Source organism: Colobus angolensis, unplaced genomic scaffold, assembly GCF_000951035.1.
Source record: "Colobus angolensis palliatus isolate OR3802 unplaced genomic scaffold, Cang.pa_1.0 Scaffold55, whole genome shotgun sequence".
Lineage (NCBI taxonomy): Eukaryota > Metazoa > Chordata > Mammalia > Primates > Cercopithecidae > Colobus > Colobus angolensis.
This window is the reverse complement of record NW_012119043.1, coordinates 6,330,361-6,351,431: the sequence shown is the minus strand read 5'-3', so window position 1 is coordinate 6,351,431 and position 21,071 is coordinate 6,330,361. Positions and strand designations below refer to the sequence as shown.

General features: G+C 40.5%; 1 protein-coding gene across 4 annotated transcripts in view; it reads left to right on the top strand.

Annotated features, from left to right (window-relative positions):
- Window positions 1–21,071, top strand: part of GRIN2A (glutamate receptor, ionotropic, N-methyl D-aspartate 2A) — a 434,662-nt gene that overhangs the window by 351,560 nt on the left and 62,031 nt on the right. For all 4 annotated transcript variants that reach the window (XM_011961386.1, XM_011961385.1, XM_011961388.1 and 1 more), the window contains 5 exons: window positions 970–1,138; window positions 1,288–1,441; window positions 8,186–8,311; window positions 12,797–13,026; window positions 20,009–20,169. In XM_011961386.1, the coding sequence (XP_011816776.1) occupies window positions 970–1,138; window positions 1,288–1,441; window positions 8,186–8,311; window positions 12,797–13,026; window positions 20,009–20,169 (840 nt within the window). The remainder of the gene's footprint in view (window positions 1–969; window positions 1,139–1,287; window positions 1,442–8,185; window positions 8,312–12,796; window positions 13,027–20,008; window positions 20,170–21,071) is intronic.

The following is a 21,071-nucleotide window of genomic DNA, read 5'->3' as shown; positions in this document are numbered from 1 at the left end:
GCCATGTCAGCCGGGCTGGTCTTGAACTCCTGACCTCAGGTGATCCACCCGCCTCGGCCTCCCAAAGTGCTGGGATTATAGGCGTGAGCCACCATACCCAGCCTCCTTTCTTTTTGAAGGTATTTTTCTGGTTTGCAAGGGTGTCCTTTGAATATGTCTTGTTCAGGTGAATACAGCAAGGTGGCTGGTCCAAAACAATAAGTATAGCCTTGGTAGAGTATACAATAGCCTTTAAGATAGCTTAAATTGTAATATGGCTTTTACCTGATCAAGGACTTTGTTTTTAGAGGTGTTTCCTTTTATACTATATGTCACATATGTAGATAGGGAAGACATTATTAATGAGGCCTCATGTAACATTTGGCTCTATCAAGAGAAGTTCGGTCCACAAACTCAGGCATGGAATAGAACCCAGGTCTCCTGATTCTTGGTTGAGTTGTTCTCTGGGTACCCTCCCTTCTCCCCTTTGGTTTCAAGCTTCTGTAATTATAAAATGAAGCAAAACCCTGCTTTCTCTGAGAATTTCACATCCTCCTCTCTTCCATTCTCTAATAAGTTTTTATGACTCAGTTTAGATCAGATGACTAAACTCTAATCTAAAATTGTGTGTGTTATAAACTCTTAAAAATTTAAGAGTTGGTAATTTTTACCTGTTTAATGGGTATACAAATATCACCTAATTCAGAAAATGTCATGGAGATTAATTCAACAATTAGCATAAAGCCTTTAGGATAGTGCCTAGCAAATAGTAATTACTCAGTAAGTGTTAGCTCTTGTCATGATAACTGCTATAATTAAGGACACTTTCTGCTTTTGCTGTCATATACTCACTGTGGGTCCTTGGGAAAGCCACTTCCCCTTTTTAAACTTCACTTTACTCATCTGAAAAATAGGAGAAGAGTACAGCTAATGATTGTGAACAAACTTTCCAGTGCTAACATTCTGTGGTCCTGGGATTTTTCTGTACAGCAATTCAACCAATGAGGGGATGAATGTGAAGAAATGCTGCAAGGGGTTCTGCATTGATATTCTAAAGAAGCTTTCCAGAACTGTGAAGTTTACTTACGACCTCTACCTGGTGACCAATGGGAAGCACGGCAAGAAAGTTAACAATGTGTGGAATGGAATGATCGGTGAAGTAAGTTATCTTTTCATCCCTTGGACTCTTATTCAGACAAAGTGCCTGCAGTCCTCAGGAATGGTGGCAGGAAAAGTAAAGGTACTGTTCTTCTTCTTCTTTTCTTTTTCTTTTTCTTTTTTTTTTTTTTTTTTTTGCCTTACATCCAGGTGGTCTATCAACGGGCAGTCATGGCGGTTGGTTCTCTCACCATCAATGAGGAACGTTCTGAAGTGGTGGACTTCTCTGTGCCCTTTGTGGAAACGGGAATCAGTGTCATGGTTTCCAGAAGTAATGGCACCGTCTCACCTTCTGCTTTTCTAGGTGTGTGAATTTCCTAATGACTATTGCTTTCTGATAAGGAATTGTAGGAAATCTTGTTTGCTCAGAGGATGGGACCGGAAAGGAACTTGTTCAGTTCCGTTTGGCCATGGCAGCGTTTGGATTATCCTATTAGAGGGTTAGGCTTTGTGTCCCTACCCAAATCTCATCTGGAAGTGTAATCCCCAGCTGTTGGGGGAGAGACCTGATGGGAGGTGACAGGATCGTGGGGAACGTTTCTCCCATTCTGTTCTTGTGATAGTGAGTGAGTTCTCATGAGATCTGATGGTTTAATAAGGGGCTCTTCCCCCTTCGCTTCACTTCTCTCACGTGCCACCATGTAAGATGTGCCTGCTTCCTCTTTTGCCATGATTGTAAGTTTCCTGGGGACTCCTCAGCCACGTGGAACTGTGAGTCAATTAAACCCCTTTCCTTTATAAATTGCCCAATCTCAGACAGATTTTTTTTAGATGGAGTCTAGCTCTGTTGCCCAGGCTTGAGTGCAGTGGTGTGATGTCAGCTTACTGCAGCCTCTGCCTCCTGGCTTCAAGCGATTCTCCCACCTCAACCTCCCCAGTAGCTGGGATTACAGGTGCCCACCACCATGCCTGGCTAATTTTTGTGTAGAGATGGGGTTTCACCATGTTGGCCAGACTGATCTCAAACTCCTGACCTCGAGTGATTCTCAGGCAGTTCTTTATAGCAGCGTGAGAGTAGACTAATACATCCTAATTCACTCCCCTCCATCCCCAGTTCACATCTTTCATTTGTCTTAAACTTGGAAAAAGCTGCTGAAAAAAATATGATCACATATTCAGATACTGGTCTTGAGTCTGTAGAATGTAAATTAATAGATATATTGCTTAGAATCTTGAAAACATTTAAAAAATAAACCTGTCTGTCCACAGTTAATTTAAAAACCAGCTCATAAACCTTTATTCAGCATCTACATATCCATCCTCCATCCCACAAAGAACAGCAGTCATTTATTTGCTCGATGTAAGAGTGGAAATAATGATGACTGTACAATGATTTATGCCAGTATTCTGCTAACAGAAGTAGTCTGAAAAGTATATGCTGATTTAAAATTAATCAAATCATATTTTAATTGTGACTACCCATTAAGCCAAATAGTTTGTAAAGAAGGACATTCTTTTGATTTTTTTAACCATTTCATAAATTTATATTTTCACATAAAAGGTTTTTTTTTTTTAATCAAGAAAGAGCTATATTTTCTATCATCTGCTTTTCTCTAGCACTCGGACTGTATTGGGTAGCCTGGCTAGAGTAGTTGAAACCTCATGGAACATAGTAAAGCATTATTTTTGTCTTTAAAGGAAAGTGTTGTATTAACTGTTTGGTTATCATAAATGACTTTTGACCATAACTATCTTGTTGAATATCATGAAATTCAGATCACTAATTCCCCCTTGGCACTTCCATATAAGTGGGGTTGTCCCAAATTAGGGAAGGTTAAGACAAACCTGAATCTCTGGAGGAAAACTGAGAGGGGCAAAATATTATATATTTAATTTTTAAAAAATTTAATAACTCAGGGGTACAAGTGGTTATAGGTTATATGCACGAATTATATAGTGGTGAAGTCCGGGCATTTAGTGTACCTGTCACCTAAATAGTGTACATTGGGCCGGGCGCGGTGGCTCAAGCCTGTAATCCCAGCACTTTGGGAGGCCGAGACGGGCGGATCACGAGGTCAGGAGATCGAGACCATCCTGGCTAACACAGTGAAACCCCGTCTCTACTAAAAAAAAATACAAAAACTAGCCGGGCGTGGTGGCCGGCGCCTGTAGTCCCAGCTACTCGGGAGGCTGAGGCAGGAGAATGGCGTGAACCCAGGAGGCGGAGCTTGCAGTGAGCTGAGATCCGGCCACTGTACTCCAGCCTGGGTGACTGCAAGACTCCGTCTCAAAAAAAAAAAAAAGTAGTGTACATTTTAAGTAATTTTTCATCACTCATGTCCCTCCCATCCTCTCCCTTTTTGAGTCTCCAGTGTCCATTATAACATTTGTGTGCTTTTTCATACCCATAGCTTAGCTTTCATTTAGAAATGAGAACATGGAGTATTAGATTTTCCATTCCTGAAAAACCCATCCCCTAGTTGACATCTTTCATTTATCCCAAACTTAGAAAAAGCTGCTAAAAAAAATAAGATCACATAAATAGATACTGGTCTTGACTCTGTAGAATGTAAATTAATAGCTATATTGCTTAGAGTCTTGAAAACATTTTAAAAATAAACCTGTCGGTCCACAGTTAATTTAAATCAGCCCATAAACCTTTATTCAGCATCTACATACCCATCCTCCATCTCACAAAGAACAACAGTCATTTATTTAGATGACTAGCAAATATTTAGGATGATGGCCTCCAGTTTCATCCAAGTTGCTGCAAAAGACATTGCATCATTCTTTTTTATGGCTGAATAGTATTCCACAATGTATATATACCACATTTTTTTATGCAGTCATCAGCTGATGAACACATAGGTTGATTCCATATCTTTACAATTGTGAGTTGTGCTCTGATAAACATATGTATGCAAGTGTCTTTTTGATATAATGACTTCTTTTCCTTTGGGTAGATACCCAGTAGTGAAATTGCTGGATCAAATGGTAGATCTACTTTTAGTTCTTTGAGAAATCTCCACCCTGGGAAAACAGTTATATTAAGGTCGACTAACTTTCTTATATTTTTCCAGAGACAAAAATAACTTTATCTCTTAAAGCAAATTGTAAACTCAAACCAAATTTTGGACACCAACTCCAAGCCCATTGTCTTATTCTTCCACTGTCTTCATTTATATGTAATGTTAGCATCTAGTGAAACTTTTGTGTTTCATTCTCTTCAGTGAAATATTGACTAACAGGATTTTGGACACTGCCTTAGATTCAGAGCTCTATGGATTTACTGTTTTCATTTTCGATAATCCATTTAAGCTGTTAAAATCCTTGCCACTCTCTGGATTTGATTGTGTATTAGTTGCTTCACTTTTTGTAACCTTTGTTGGAGTAATGTGGACCCTGACAAATACCTCATTATGTTCCTTTTGTCCCTCTGTCTGACATGGATTCAGATACTCATGTCTTAATAAGAGAGCCTCACTATGCCAGAACAATGCAACCAGCTGATACTGACAACACATGCAGAATCTTAATAATTCTTAGGTGGACATTCACTAAGTCCGCCTCAGAATTTAGGTGGACTCTTCAGTCACTCCTAGTCATGTTTCCCCTCGTTCCCTTTCAGACTCTTTGGCAGGAATCCTTTGCCCTGGAGGTTAAGAAAGGGTTAGAGGAAGTGAGTTCATTGATCAAAATGGAAAGAAATTGTTTCTTTTTTTAGAAAAAAAAATATTGTATTTCTTTAGTGAGCTAGAGAGAATTCTTTTTCCAATTCAGTCAGAGAGAAAAAAATATCAATTGGCTTGTCTCATGAAAATGGGTCGCTAATATTGAATCTGGCCTCAACCCAGTTTCTCTAGATTTTTATCTTACTTGCATTTGTAAAACATTTCCATAAAAAAGTCAAGTATTTTGCTAAATTTAGCAAAACCTCTCTTTCCCCACACTTTTCCTGCTGCATTTTTTAAAGTAAAATAAATTGTAACCAGAGGAAACTATTTTCAAAGCTGTTTTTACACAGTAGGCTTAATATTTTTCCTAGTCACTAAATTACATCCTTATTTGATTGACTGTGCACCCCCTTATTTACGGTCATTATCTACAGATTTTGAAAGTCATAATGAACGATGCTAAGCTACATTTTTCCATTCACTGGCTCAGTCATCTGAAAGAGCCAAAACATTCAAAATCTGATTGTATTGCTCTTCATTATTTCCTATTCTCTCTCCTCCCCAAACTCCATTAACTTACATCAGAAGCACTTGCAGGTGATGCCTCTAAGCTTTTTGTGTAAAAATGTAACCAGTGGCTCTTCAAGGACAGAGATGGCATCTCCTGTAATATTTCTATCTAGCTAATTCTGAAGACTTTCCAAACAAGTTGGATTCTTTGATCCAAAGAAACGCTGACCTGGTATCTCCTCGATTGCAGTTCCTTCATGGACAAATGCTGAATCTGTTTTAAGCCATTAGAGGATGTAATAGAGAGTTATTTAAACTATTTATGGGTCACTCCTTAGACACTGTAGACATGGCTTTAACGATGTTCTAATGTTTTTCTTTGTTTTGGGGCGTGTGTCTGCACGCATGCATTCACGTGTGTGGTATCTTTGAATAGCAACATTTCGGGGCAGTCATACATACTTGCTTTACTAAAACCATAGTACTGCAGCATATCTCTGCTGTGCTTACAAGTTAAGGAACAGATGTGGTCAGTTCCAAGTGGGGAGACATCTGGGATCAGTTGCTTCATCAGTTTCCGCCTGATTTTCTGACTGGTGTGTTAGTGACAAGTATGCACCTGCCAAAAAAAGTTCACTGCAGGTTTACAGTTTCTTGCACGCACATAGGATAATTCAGTTATGGTCCCTTCTAATGTTTAAAAATAATGTTTTCACAGCCTGCAGAGAAATAGAAGTTACCAGATTAATAAATGTGCTTTTTCAAAAACCAGCATGCCCTTTTCAGAACCATGGACAGCGTATTGTTGCCTCAGTATTTCTGACTTTAATCCTGGAATCAAACAGCTATTCCACTCAATATATTGTCGTGTATTGTGTGCCTTACACACGAACAAACACTTTCATGGATATACCCATTTACTCATCACAATGATCTTCCTCCGATAAGACACACTATGCAACTCGGAGAATTATTTTATCTCTGTTCTTGAATATGAAGTACTTTTAAATCTCCTAATCATTTATTTATCTAATTTCCTTTTTGGATACAACTCAGTATTAAAATGCTGTTATTTCAGGGACATAATATTGTTTATTACTCAAGCTAAATTTAAAATAAATTTCAGTTGCAGTCTCATTGATTTCTTGGAGCACATCTTGTGTTACTTAAGTTGTGTTACCTGTTGCTTTTTAATATATTTGCACTATCAAACTGCATTAGAAAGCATTCCTTACAGCTTTTAAATTATCCAATATAGCCAAAGTTAAGTTCAGACATATTAGTTTCTTGTTATACATTAAGCTCATTAAATTGGATTTTGTGATGACTTCTAACCATGTTAAGTAGTCATACTCTAAATAAGAAAGTGGCCTGCTATCAACCTAGTTCTTTATTATTATAAGTAGCTTCATTAGGAAAACAATTTTAAATAATATGTTTACTTTTTTATTTAAATTAATAAATTAATATTTAAATAATATGTTCAAGAGGTATTATCGGACTTATTTTAACCCTCAGAAAATATTTGCTTATGAGGAAAAGGGTTTTAAGTTCATTGGTGTCTATAGGCAGTTTCTTCCCCGTGATACATTCAGATGGAGATGTATTCATTTTAAAAGTTTATTTTCTCTTGATTTTGTAGCAAATCTATACCATAAATAAAATGGCTTCAGTCAGCTAATTTTCATATCCTCAATAAAGTTGAATAGAAATCTTATTTTACATAATATTTCTTACCTTTCTAGAGTGTTATAAGACTTAGAGCCTTATGACTTGGCCTGCCCTTCTGACGCATCCACCTACTGCTTAAGTTACATGCAAATGAGCTGATGAAAACTACTTTTAGTGGAAATAACCATCTATCCATCTACTATTTTATTGCCTCTACCCTTTAAGTGATGCTTTTTTTATTGAATTATCATGTGAAGATAATATTCTCAATTGACTTTCAATTGCATTTAAGGCTGCTACCAACATCAACAAGATTAATAAAGCGTAGCAATCTCATCTGTCTGAGGCAGAAGGTGAAATGGAAAGTGTGGTAGATTATAACTTTCCAATATTTCTGTCATCCATGATTTTATGATTCTTTTCCAACAGGTTATAATTCTCCCCTTTATTTTCAGAATTCCCTGCATATCATCTTTCTAGCATGAAAAAATAAAAACAAAAATAAAAATAAAAACCACAGCAATTTGCAGGAGCCTATGGTTAACTATGCGGGCCTAGTCTTCTTTTTTTCTTCCTAGCTTTAGCCCCCTGGATGGTTCTATAATTGCAAAGGAACCTATGGTCAGTCTATCTGCATTCTAACTTGCTCCCTGTTTCTTATCACTCTTTTTTCTTCTGATTATCCTTGACCTAATTTGTAAAATGTCCTATGCTCTTGTCTATTTTTATTATATTATATGCAGTCTTATACCTCAAATATTTTGTAGAATAAAAAATGATTTAAATTGATGAATAAAAAATGACTGGCTGGCCAGGAGCAGTGGCTCATGCCTATAATCCCAGCACTTTGGGAGGCCAAGGTGGGCGGATCACCTGAGATCAGGAGTTCAAGACCAGCCTGGGCAACATGGCAAAACCCCGTCTCAACTAAAAATACAAAAATTAGCCAGGTGTGGTGGCACATGCCCGTAGTCCCAGCTACTCGGAAGGCTGAGGCAGGAGAATTGCTTGAATTTGGGGGTAGAGGTTGCAGCGAGCTGCAATTGTGCCACTGCACTCCAGCCTGTGTGACACAGTGAGTAAAACTACATCTAAAAAATAAAAATAAAAAACGATTAGCTTCTTTTGAAGGATCAGATTCAAATTAGAGAAAATATTTTTGCTGAGCCTGCAAATGGATGTCTGTGCTTCCTGCTGGAAGTGAGGAAGAGATAATTGACCATTTTTCCATTCCTCCATCTGTTTATTTGCAGAACCATTCAGCGCCTCTGTCTGGGTGATGATGTTTGTGATGCTGCTCATTGTTTCTGCCATAGCTGTTTTTGTCTTTGAATACTTCAGCCCTGTTGGATACAATAGAAACTTAGCCAAAGGGAAAGGTAAGGATACCTTCATGAGCATGATTCAGTGTTGATGCAATTTCATTTACCTTTAATGAACATTTCAGGTTTAGGATACATTACTCTAGACCAGGCGTGGTGGCTCACGCCTGTAATCCCAGCACTTTGGGAGGCCGAGGTGGGTGGATCACAAGGTCAGAAGTTCAGAACCAGCCTGACCAATATAATGAAATCCATCTCTACTAAAAATACAAAAATTTGCTGGGCATGGTGGCACACACCTGTAATATCAGCTACTCGGGAGACTGAGGCAGGAGAATCGCTTGAAACCAGGAGGCAGAGGTTGCAGTGAGTTGAGATTGTGCCACTGCACTCCAGCCTGATTGACAGAGTGAGACTCCATCACACACACACACACACACAAGAATATACTGCATTGGTGTACCATTGTACGAATGGTGTTTGGTCACTGGTATTACTTGTAATGCCAGAAAAGTATGGTTTATGTCCTTTGACTGAAGGATAAAACAGAATGAAATATTTTAATCTTGTTTTGTTATCACCTGAAGTCAATAGTTGTTAGGTGAAAACCACTGATGTTCAATTTGTTGGGAAAGCAGATTTGAAGAAGCTTTTCTGGCAATTAATTTAAAAGATGCATGTCAAAAGAAATGCTAAAATTGTCATGGGTTTCAACTTCAGTCTATGCAAAGAAAATCACTTTATAAAGTCTAGTTTAAGAACATTCCTCAAACTACTGAATCAATTTACATTAGTTTGACAATAAATATAATTATGAAGTGATATCTTTTCCCCCTAGAATTATATTTTCCTCTCGGTGGTGCCAAGAGGAAATTAAGTGTGCTAAGACCAAGTGCATTGACCTTAGTGCACTGTAGTTGATAAAGGGACAGTCAGTAGATAGGAAATAAAATTGGGAGGCATTCATTGGCTGTAACTCATTAAAAGGATCTTGGGAGGCATTCATTGGCTGTAACTCATTAAAAGGATCTTGGGAGGCATTCATTGGCTGTAACTCATTAAAAGGATCCCACTCTAGCCAGGGTTTATGTCATACACATTACGCCATTTTGAGTGGGCTTTCCTCAGTGGGCACTACCTTCTAAGTGGGTGTTATCAGAAAAGTGTCAGGACCAAATCTCTTTCCCAAAAAATGACTTGATATGGTAGAGGATGGAACTTGAAGTCTCATATCCCCCCAAAAGCAGAGCACTTTAATGTGATTGATACATATCCTTTTTACTTGGATGTTTTAGTGTTGGAAACAGTCAACAGGGCGTGGGAATCTATTAGGAACCTGGTTTTATTGAAATCTTTCAACTTCTTCCTCACCATTGAAGAGTGGTGATTACCACATAAACCATCTTCAATCAACCAAATACTAAACAATGCCATAAATAATGTTGTTGTGTTTAATGGGAGAATGCAAGCCTTCATTTAAAGGGTAACGTAACCACTAAGAAGATTTCCAACACGGTGGAATCTGAGATGTTTCTGTGAGTGACTTTACTGTGATACAGTAGTCCTTTACATTTGCATAATCAGGGCTTGTGCTGTTGTGAATTTACACATTTATCTGATGAATATTTATCAAATGAGTACTATGTGCCGGGAGGCACTATACTGCTGCCAGAGATAATGTGGTAAATCAAATAGAGATTTTCTTTCAGGGAGTTTAGAATTTAGTTGTGAAAATAACATGTAGACACACAAATTAATAATCACAGATTATAATAAATATCAAGAAGAAGAAGAAGAAAACATAGTAACATGGTAGTGATGGGGTGCAGACACTACGTTAGATAAGATGGTCAATGGGAAAGGATGTTCACTGAACTAGGACCTGAAGGGTGACATATGATTGTATCTGTGAAAAACAGTTACAATCATTTCATGTAAAAGGAACAGCAAGCAGAAAGGCTGAAATTAATCTTGAGATGTTCAAGAAACAGAAAAAGGCCGAGGCTCATGCTTGTGATCTCAAGGCTTTTTGAGGCCATGGCAGGAGGATTGCCTGAGGTCAGGAGTTTGAGACCAGCCTGGCTAACATAGCAAGACCTCATTTCTACAGTCAATCAATCAATCAATCAATCAATAAGTAAGCCAGGCATGGTGATGTGTGCCTGTAGTCCCAGCTACTCAGAAGGCTGAAGTAGGAGAATTACTTGAGCTCAGAAGATTGAGGTTGCAGTGAGCTATGATCACACCACTGCACTCTAGCCTAGTCAGTAGAGCAAGACCCTGTCTCTCTTAAAAAATAAAATAAAAAGACATCAGTGAATGAGGGAGACAATAGTATAAGATGAAATCAGAGAGATAGGCAATTGACCATGGTAAGCATGTCAGACTTTCTTCAAAATACAATGGAGGAGGCCAGGCACAGTGGCTCATGCCTGGAATCCCAGCACTTTGGGAGGCTGAGGTGGGCAGATCACTTGAGGTAAGAAGTTCGAGACCAGCCTGGCCAATATGGCAAAACCGCATCTCTACTAAAAATACAAAAATTAGCTGGGCGTGGTGGTATGCTCCTGTAGTCCCAGCTGCTCGGGAGGCTGACACAGGAGAATCCCTTGAACCTGGGAAGTGGAGGCTGCAGTGAGCCGAGATTATGCGACTGCACTGCAGCCTGAGCGACAGAGCAAGTCTCCATCTCAAAAAAAAAAATGATGGAGAGAAAGGTGACATACATGCACAGAGCAAAAAAGCCACTGGGGCTACTCTATCCAGATAGTGTGTGGGGACTACAGTTGGAAGCGGGGACGGGAAGGACAATTAAGAAAGTGTCACTTTTTCCAAGAGAAAGGATTGCAGTGACTTGGAACTGGTCAAGAACAATGAAAATACAGATAAGCAGGTAAATCTGAGTTGCACTTTGGAAGGTAAAAACGACCCACAGCCCATCCTGTGCAATACGTTCTCCTTTGACTGAAGCATGCCAGAAAGACTATTGTAAAGGACGGCATCAGTTGTGCAAACTCCTCAGCCCTTCCATTCTCTCCAGGCTCTGTTCCCAGCTCATCTGCTGTGGCAGCTCTCGGGAATTGACAGTTTCTTGTTTTTTTGTACAAAATGGTTTTCTGTTACATTTCACTGCATTTTATGGGAAAAGTTATATGGCCCAGTAATAGTATTCATGAATCAGGAATTCCTAGAAGTCTTGGACCGATCCTTCTGAACTGCCTACATCTGATTCCCAAGTAGCTGTCATTTCTGATCAACGTGCATCCCTAAAAAAAATTAAGTAGTTCATAAAGTTGACTGGATTAACTCTAAGTTTCCCCCAAGAATTTCCTGCCTCTTGAGAATAAGCCCAGAACATCGTAAAACTAGCCAAATAGAAAGAGGAGAGATTGAGAATATGAGAATTAACTACCTTCTCTTTAATGGGTTGTGTCGTGGATATTGTAAGTACTGCTGTAGCCTGGGTTTGGCCTCCAACGTGCAGAGAGCTTGCTTTTCCTAGGCTTCCTGCCCAGCACTTCGTAACTTCCATTAATGTGAATTCGCTTCTGCCACTTTATTTATTGCCCACTCTGCTTGCATTGCCAGGTGACATCTGAGTAGATCATTTTTTCATACCTTCATTTACTTAAATGACACAAAAGTTAACCTCCTGTTAAAGGAAAACCTTCTTCCCTATGAAATGAGGGCATAAATTGATTTTTTTTCCTCATGCAAAACAAAGACTTGAAAACCCTAATATGTGTGTTTTACAGACTGCATATTCCCCATCTCCATGAATTTTGGCATGTTGTTCTGTCTCTTTAGTTAAGTCTGTTGCAAGGAACATTTAAGAATCTTAAAAGGGCTGCATAGCTATTGCGAGGATATACTGGAAAAAGTGCTGTGATATGACATCAGTGTTCGTTTTCGATGCCCCTGCAATGAAATGTCTTCCATCTGTGAAGTGTTGGAAGAATTAAGATCTATTGTTCCATTCCTTAATGTCTCCATTTGGAGAGGGTTTTAGTTTGGTTTAATTCTTATGTTGTGCACACTTTACATCTGAGTTTGAACAGGAGCAATTGCTAGGGACAATCGGATTAGAATACCAAACATCAGTCCTGCTAAATTGCATGGTTCCTATACGATAGCACATCTGATGAATTTGGAAGCAGTCCCCATGCACACATTTTTGTCAGGCTCTCTTTATGCTTATTAAGAAGGTTGGTTTCCTCAAATGGGAATCAAATCCAAATTTAAAACAGGTCATAACACTACTTCTTATTCAAACCCCCATTTTGCATAAGCATTTTCGTTTCCTTTCTTTTTTTAAAGAAATGTGGCAAAAATCCAGTTGGATAGAAATGTGAGAAGAATGCTAATTTTTAAAGAAAAAATAAGTTATTGTGGTTCTAGGGCAATCACAGGACACAGCTATGATATAATTCCATCTTCTGGCAACCTTCAGTGTTGCTGGTGGCTGCTGCATGGTTCTCATACACATACAAATAGACGTTTTTTTTCAGAAAATGCTGAGAATGTCCTTTTTGTCATCTGCAGCACCCCATGGGCCTTCTTTTACAATTGGAAAAGCTATATGGCTTCTTTGGGGCCTGGTGTTCAATAACTCCGTGCCTGTGCAGAATCCTAAAGGGACCACCAGCAAGATCATGGTATCCGTATGGGCCTTCTTTGCTGTTATATTCCTGGCCAGCTACACAGCCAATCTGGCTGCTTTCATGATCCAGGAGGAATTTGTGGACCAAGTGACTGGCCTCAGTGACAAAAAGGTAAGGCCACCTTGCTTTCATCTCTATCTGAGGGTTGGTCTTAACTGCTCTCCTTTCAGGAGGAAGAGATTCGGGTGCCTCTCATTGAGATCCATCAACTCTAATACACAAAAACCAGAAGGATTTTTTTCCCTTTAACTCAAATTGGCATCTTTCTTATAGTTTTTGAAACACAACCTTAAGCTTAGCTTTCCTAGAGCTAAAAGATTCCAGATCTAATTTGGAAGCATGGCTTCCCCGAGTGGTCGTGTTTCCTATTTATATGATCTTTCTGATGATGCTCGTGAATGGCCTGTGACTCAAGTGCTTTGGTTGAAATTCATCCTTTCGAAAGTGTGATGTTGAGGAAGGCCCGTTTGCCTGGATCGGAAGAAATTGGGGTGAAGGAGCACTGTAGGCTGTGAGTACCTCATCTATGACATGAAAAAAGTCATCTCTAAGCCCTACCCAGAGATAAAGTTGTCTGACAGCTCCACTTTTCCATACAGCCAAATCAGTCTCAGCGTCAGCGCTTCTGACTCACCTGAAATGTCTTCAAGGCACACAAAAGGAGCAGAGAGATTTTTTTATTTTATTTTATTTTTAATTTCCCACTGGTTCCTTCTGCTCAGATATATCGCTAATCTTCCCTCATGGGGCTGTACTTCCCACAGCAGTAAGACAGGAGTAAAAACACCTGCTCCTCATTCTCCACTGAAATGAAATGTAACAAGGGTTGCAGGGTTTGAGTAGCTATTCAGAAATGCACATTGAGGAAGAAAAGAGGTAAACTGGGTGCATCCTCCTATTGAGAGTTTAGTTCAGGAAACATCCTGACTTGCTATTGAGACTTTAGTTCGGGAAACATCCTGACTTGCTAAGCTCAGCAAGTGTTGAGATTGCAGCACCACAAAGATTTTCTGTTCCGTGTGTGGGGGGATAATTTGTCTCTCATTATAAAACCTCACTAACATATCTGGTTGACATAAGTCTACATATATCCTTTTGGCATTCATCAACAAACTGCTGAATAGAAAAATCAATCCATGGAAAGCTTTTACAGCTTATCCATGGTACATACTGTGATTGAAAGAATCTTGTCAAGAGAGCTGATGAGGGGTTGGGGTTAAAGATGGAATCATTTCCACGGAGGCCTGAGAGTGGCTCGCCTCTCTCTGATGGTTTCCGATTGAGGCTTGAGTAAGGGTCGCTCTACTGACCATGGCACACAAAGCCCTGTGTTATCTCACCTGCGCCCACATTTCCTTCCTCTTGCTCCATCCCTGTCACTAAGTTGATTTTCAGCTCAGTGTCCTTGTGCCTCTTATGCCCTCTGCCTAGAGTGTTCTTCCCCAGTCTTCTCATGGTTGGCTCCTCCTGGAATTTCAGGCCTTAGGGAAGACATGACCTCCTCCGGGAAGTCTTTCCTGGCACTGTAATAAACTTGGCAGAATGAGCTCAGGTTCCCAAGAAACGTAAATTCTAGTAGGAAAAAATAAACAGTACACAAGTTAACATCAGGGAAGAAATAAATTTGGAAATTTGGAGCAGGAATAAGTATTATAAAGTAGATAAAGCTGATGAGACTAAAACTGTCTGGGGGAAGAGAACCTCAGGAATGTAGTTTGACAGAGTTGTTTTGCACTTCGGAGGTGCTCAGGACATTCTTGCTGGGTGAATGAATACTTGCTGGGTGAATGGTATACTGGACACTGTACATACCCCACCTGGATCTCCCGGGATCCCTTTTGCAGCCCTGTGTGCCCAGCCCCACCTTTCCATGCTTTGCTGACAAAGCCTCACTTCAGGGATCCTCAGCGGACTTTTGCCTTGGGGCACTGGAATGGTAAATGCCTGGCAATTTAAGTTCCCTCAGTCTTTGTGGTCACCTGTAACCAAATCGGTGTGAGAATACAAAGGCCCAGCTGCTCCCTCGCTTTGAAGCAGCAGAAACTTTAAGGTACGAATCACACCCTCTGGAGCTCCCTGCAGGACTGGACTAAGATGGAGGCTTGACCTTAAATCAGACCTTCGGTTTCTCCCCGTTCTCCAGTCTTTCCTAACTATCCTGCTCCCCTGCTGACTTCTCCTGGAACCCTTCACTAGTAAATCATGCTCACCCCCAAATCCTTCACTTGGGGTCAGCTACTGTAAGATCCCCGCTTAAAGCGGGTGGTATCTCAGAGGCAGCAGATAACGCATTGAGTTTAGAGTCAGAAAAGTTGCGTTTTCTCTCTGCCACTCGCCAGCCATATAATGGTTTTAAAGCCATGTTGCCTCACGGTGCCTGCTTTGTCTGCTCTATACATTTGGAAGTCACAATTGCAGTGAGGATGAAAGAAAGCCACATATGTAAATGTGCCTTGTAGCATATGAATCCCTCTGCAGACGCAAAGTGCTATTATGCAACTCCGTCGCCTTATGGGATCAAAAGTGCAATTCCTAGAAGTGATTGGAGGTATAGTGGAAGCAGCGGGAAGCCATGTCCTGGAAGAGAGGATTTTTCAAGAAAGTGATTGGCAGCATATTTTGCTTTTTGTTGCTATTTTCAAAGGCAAGATGGGAAAAATCCTTACTACATAGTTTTGGGTCTAAATAACATGACCACTTGTGGGAAAACTAATTAAAACCACTAATAATTTGACTGACCTTCACTGACTTGGAAACACCCGGTAACAGATACCATATCCTCAAGAGACACAGCTCAGTTTCCATGCTCAAAGCATTAGAGGCAAGTTGATAGCTCTTTTAATTAAATGTTTGATACAATGAGATAAACAGCAAAATTCCTGGAGTAAATAAGCTAAATGCTCCCAGAAGATTAATAGAAGATACACCAAGAAAGACTGCAAAATAAAAAATCTATATTGAATCAATTTATTGTACACTGTGGTTGGTTTTGTTTTTGTTTTTTATCATGAATACCTGTGTAACAACTCAGGTTTACAATGCTTTTAAGCCATTAGTCCTTGCTGTGAAGAATCGTATTGGAGCCCATGGTGCGCTCAGATGAGCTGGGACTTAAATTATAAATAGGTGAATTCATGGGTAAGATGCTTCCCTAGGAATTATTAAGAGAAAATTGCAGTGTTGATAGGGATGCTTTCCAAAATGTTGGGAATCACTCTGATAGAGGAAATCCATCTCTGGGAGGCAGATTTATGTTGTGGAAAGAGCAATATCAGGTTTGGGGTCAAATGACCTGAGTTCAAATCCTGGCCTTGCCATATGATTGGCCTTCTGTATGTCAATATCCCCCTAGGCTTAATTTCCTATAAAAGAGAAGACATCTCCTTTCTGGCAAGGTTGATAGGAGGATTAGAAATAATCCTCACACCATGCCTGGCACACAGTAGATGATCCTGTAATGTGTTATTTCCTTCTTCTACCCTCCTCCTTTCCACTCCCCCCTCTCATTCCTCCCCCTCTCCTTTCTCTTTGTCTCCCTTCTCCTCCTACTCCTTCCATCATCTTCATCATTGCCTGACTCGAACCATTCTTGGCTTCTGGGGCCTGAAATGTTATTGCACTGAGTTGGTCTTTTGTGACAACCAATGGAGGGAATTGAGGGAACTTCTCTCAGTGGATGAGCCCAGGAATGTGTTCTCAAGGAGCCATGCTGTCTCTGGGCACTGTGCTGCTGCTGCTGAGTGGCCCCAGTCCAGGCAGCCAGGCCTCCTCCCAGCTCATCCTCTCTCTGCTCAAGGACACACCTGCTTGCTGCTCACATCAAGAAGCACGTGGGACTTCACCAACAGAAGACTGTACTAGAAATAGGGGCTCCAGTTGCCAGATGTCCCTTATTTACAGGCACAGAAGACAGATAGATATTTTTAATAAATGTGTAGCTTTTGGTTCATAAAAAAAAAAGAAAAAATGTCTTGGTTAATTGCTGCATTTTTCTGGAAATTTTATCTCCAAGTGTTGCCTCTCTACGTCCTCCATCATCAAATGCTTGCCATGTTTTAGTCACTCGGATGACCTTCAGACATGCCTCCATGTTGGATGGAAAAAAAATTAGAAAATAATCCTCTGTTCTCCAAATTGTAAGGAGCCTGGCTTCATTGTTTGGCTGAAATGATGTGTAGGTAAAAACAGGTGATCTATCCCAAGCATTAGAGGATGCCAGGTGTTCTTTCAGGCACTTTAAGATTTGTTGCAAGAGCAATCTCCAATTTACAGATAGAGAAATTGAGGCTCAGGAGCTTAAATGGTTGCTCCAAATGGTGCAGTTTCTAAGCAGCAGATGAGAACCTGAACTTGTCTCCTCTAAGTCCAAAGCCAGGTGAAACCAGTTAACCTACACAGCAAGGGAACCCTGCAGAGAAGCCAGGGGAGTTCCTCTTGACCACGGATATTGTGATTACATTGTTCTGTGGTCTTGCTGATAATGGAGACCTCTGTCCTTCCTCTTCCTTTGCTAAAGCCCATATTGGTTTCTTTCTGCTTGCACGTGGAACTCTCTGGGAGAAAGTCTTGCTAGGAATCATTCTCATAGGAAGCACGGAGTGTGTCCTGGATGTTGACCCTGGGACTTAAGAGTTGAGCCATCCTTGCCCTCTCACTGTTTTTCATGCTGTAGGTCATGACTCTTTAGTGAGCCATGAAATTAGTCTAAGGATTGCAGACATTTTTTAAAAAATAGAACATAATGGATAACCTCAGAGTATATCACAGAAAGAAAGAGTGCTGTGAAATTTTGTGCATGTGTATGGAGTGGTGATGGGAAACGTATTGTGAGTCATGCTTTAAAAAGTTTGACAGTCTTTAGTCTAGTGGAAAAGATTTCTGGAGCTTGGTGTCAGGCTGAATTTTGTGTGGGTGATGGTACTATCCAGGCCAGAGAAGCGCGGAAACCATCACAGAGACTGAATATCTGTCTCTGTCACTGCGCCACCCAGAGGCAGGGAAGAAAGTGAATTTTTAAAGACCTATGCAGCTCCTCTGCAACAGATGGGGAGTGAAGTGGAAGGCATTTAGTCAAATAGGCCATCTCCGGATGTCTCTGGAGATTGGGAACGGCTGCTACAACGAGATTTATGAACGGCACTATTCCCTCTCTCCTCCCAAGCAGGCGGCTGCCATGAGGAATAGCCTAGACTTGGCCTTTTAAGCTTTTGGTGATGAGTTAAGGCACTGTTTGGCAGAGTGACTGCAAAAAGCTTTTTCCTGTTCACCTACACACACATGCACATATGGACGCACATACTCCCAGGGCAAGGCACGCCCTGGCAGGAGGATCTCATTTGTCCAATGAGTGGCCACTTCTTCCAAATCCAGTTATGACTGCTTATTAGGTAGCACCATGCCTAATTTAGGGAAAACGATTTTCAACTGAAAATTTTAATTAACGGTGAAATGAAGTGTGAGTCTGGAAAAAAGAATAATGTCTCTAGCTGGTCTGACTCTTGGGTAAATCTGGATGCTTACCCTGGCAGTTCTTGGTTCCATGGAAGACACACTGGTCTGGAAGTTAGAGAGACTGACTGCTGCATTGTGGTCCTGGTTCTGACAATGATTTTCTGGGTGTTCTTCCCCTCCTGGGGTCTTTAAATCTTTATGACTAGATGAGGAGAGAGTCACTAGCAATGGTCTCTGAGGATCAATAGAGTTAAGACCTCCGCCTGCGGTCAGATGCATCCAGGTTTGAATTCTGGGCCACTGCTTGGTAGTTACATAATCTTAAATCGGTCACACAACCTCTCTGAGCCTCAGTTTTCTCATCTGCAAGAAGGAGCCTCTAAGATTAACTACCTGGCGTGGTTTTGTAAGGATTAAATGACCTGATGTTTGTAAAGTTCTTGGCATAGTGCTGGACCCGACGAGGTTCCCAAAAAGTGTTAGTCATTGTTGTTATTACTTTCTAGTTCCAGAATTCAATATTTCATAGAAAAGTGAGGTTCAGGTTCCTTTTTCACTCATAATGACAATAACAAAAGGTAATAATAAATTTATTTTTGAATGCTTCCTGTGGTCCAGGCACTATTCCAGTTACTTGACAAACTTATGTTGAGATCTTCCTGGAGGCCCCCCACTCTACAGATGGAAAATAAATGGAGGCAGCATGAAGTGAATGTGTTATCTAGGGTTCTGCAGCTTGTATGTGATCGAATCTGATTTTCCAACCAGCCAGTTCGAGCTCCCACTTACAACCACAGCCCGGTGCCATCTCTAGTGTTTAGCTGTATTTCTGGAACTCAGATCCAGTTTTCTTTTCTTTGACTCTCATTGAGTCACCTGAAACATTGAAGTGGTAGACAGACAGAATCATCCAGTCCCTCAGGGAAGACTGGTGATGCATGGACTATAGGCCTTTATGGGGGGCTTGAGAGCCGAGTGCTGGGCATCCCTGAAAGCTAAAGATCAACAGGGACTGTGGCTCAACAAGTATTCATGGAACCTGCCATGCACTGGCAATTATGCCTGGGGAATGTTAGGCACTAGATAAATAGTGCCTGCAGGAGTGAATGAATGACTGAGTGAGTAGACAATGAATAAGTGGTAATATATAGTCATTTTCTGGGTGAGGTGAAGGTAATTATAAATGGAGTTTAGAGAAGGGAGTGATTGGTGAAGGTCACAGAAAATTTCATCATGAAGTGGATAAATGGACTGGACTAAGGTAGTACCTTAAGTTCAGCTCATTCAGCATTTGTAAGCACTGACTGTGTGCCTAACACTGTGCTAGTCTCTATAATGGCAATAAAAAGTTCAACTCAACAAGTATCTATGGACCACCCAGCCAGGCCCGGTGCTAGGACCTGAGCAATAGTACAGAAGAAAACAGATGCTAGGTCCACCCTCCTGGAGCTCACAGACGGACTGAAGATGTGATTAAGTAGAAAGAAAGACCAAAAAGTAACATTTTATTGTCATCCTGCCCTAATGCATGTGTTTAACTCCTAACACCAGATGAAATGATCACTGATTTCTTATTTGTTCTCTCCTCCCCCTCCTCCCTTCTTTTCCTGCTCTCTCGCTTCCTTTCTCGTTCTCTCTCCAGTTTCAGAGACCTCATGACTATTCCCCACCTTTTCGATTTGGGACAGTGCCTAATGGAAGCACGGAGAGAAATATTCGGAATAACTATCCCTACATGCATCAGTACATGACCAAATTTAATCAGAAGGGAGTAGAGGATGCCTTGGTCAGCCTGAAAACGGGGTAAGGATGGCAGTTTCCTTTTCTCCACAGGTCTGTGGGCGATAAACCTTAGAGAAATTGACTCTTGGCATGCCTCAGTTCTTATCTGCTCCCATTGTTGTATTTCTGGAGAGTGACTGTGGTCCAGATGGGCCCCAGTTGAGGGCTGTTTTTGTTAATCTAATGAGCATCCCAGGTTTCCTTCTGAGTTGGGTTAAGAAAAAGCAAATCCAGGATGCTTTGAAATGCACAGAAACAGAGGGGTTTCTTAGACTGATAAAGAAGTTTGTCCAACCCCATAGGATATTTTAACCAAATAGAAAGATCCAAGAAGGCTGAGAGTTTAAAGTAGTGAAAACAAAGATTTTTATCTGATTTTAGGTAGGAGGTTTTCTGGGAGTGGTGAGCAGTAGCTTGCTAGTAGGAGCTTTATGAAAAAACTAATTGTATAATATTGATGAAAGAGAAAGAAAAGATGGGAGAAAAGCAATGAGAACTCAAATCATTCAAGTTACAGCTAGCATTCCTGTCTGTCTGTTGGCATTGTGGAGTGTAACACAGACTCCATAGCTGAAGCTGTAAAGAAAAGATAGCACAGGGGTTAGGAGTTTAGACTTTGGAGAGAGAGCTTCTCATACTTCATAGCCTCATACCTAAGATGGGAATAATAATAGGACCTAAGAGAGAAAATCTGATGGAAAGCATTATGGATGGAAAATAGACAGTACCTAAATGTGAGTGTTGTTATTTATTGTAAAGATTAAATTCTATTCCGTGGACTCTTCCGAAAAGTCGGGAATGCATGAAATCCATTTTAGAAAGGATTAAATTCAGTAAAAATGATTTTATTTTCAGTAACAGAGTTGTTTAATGAGGAGATTTTGATTATCCAGAAAATTAGCTCATATGGGGCATTTCAGTTG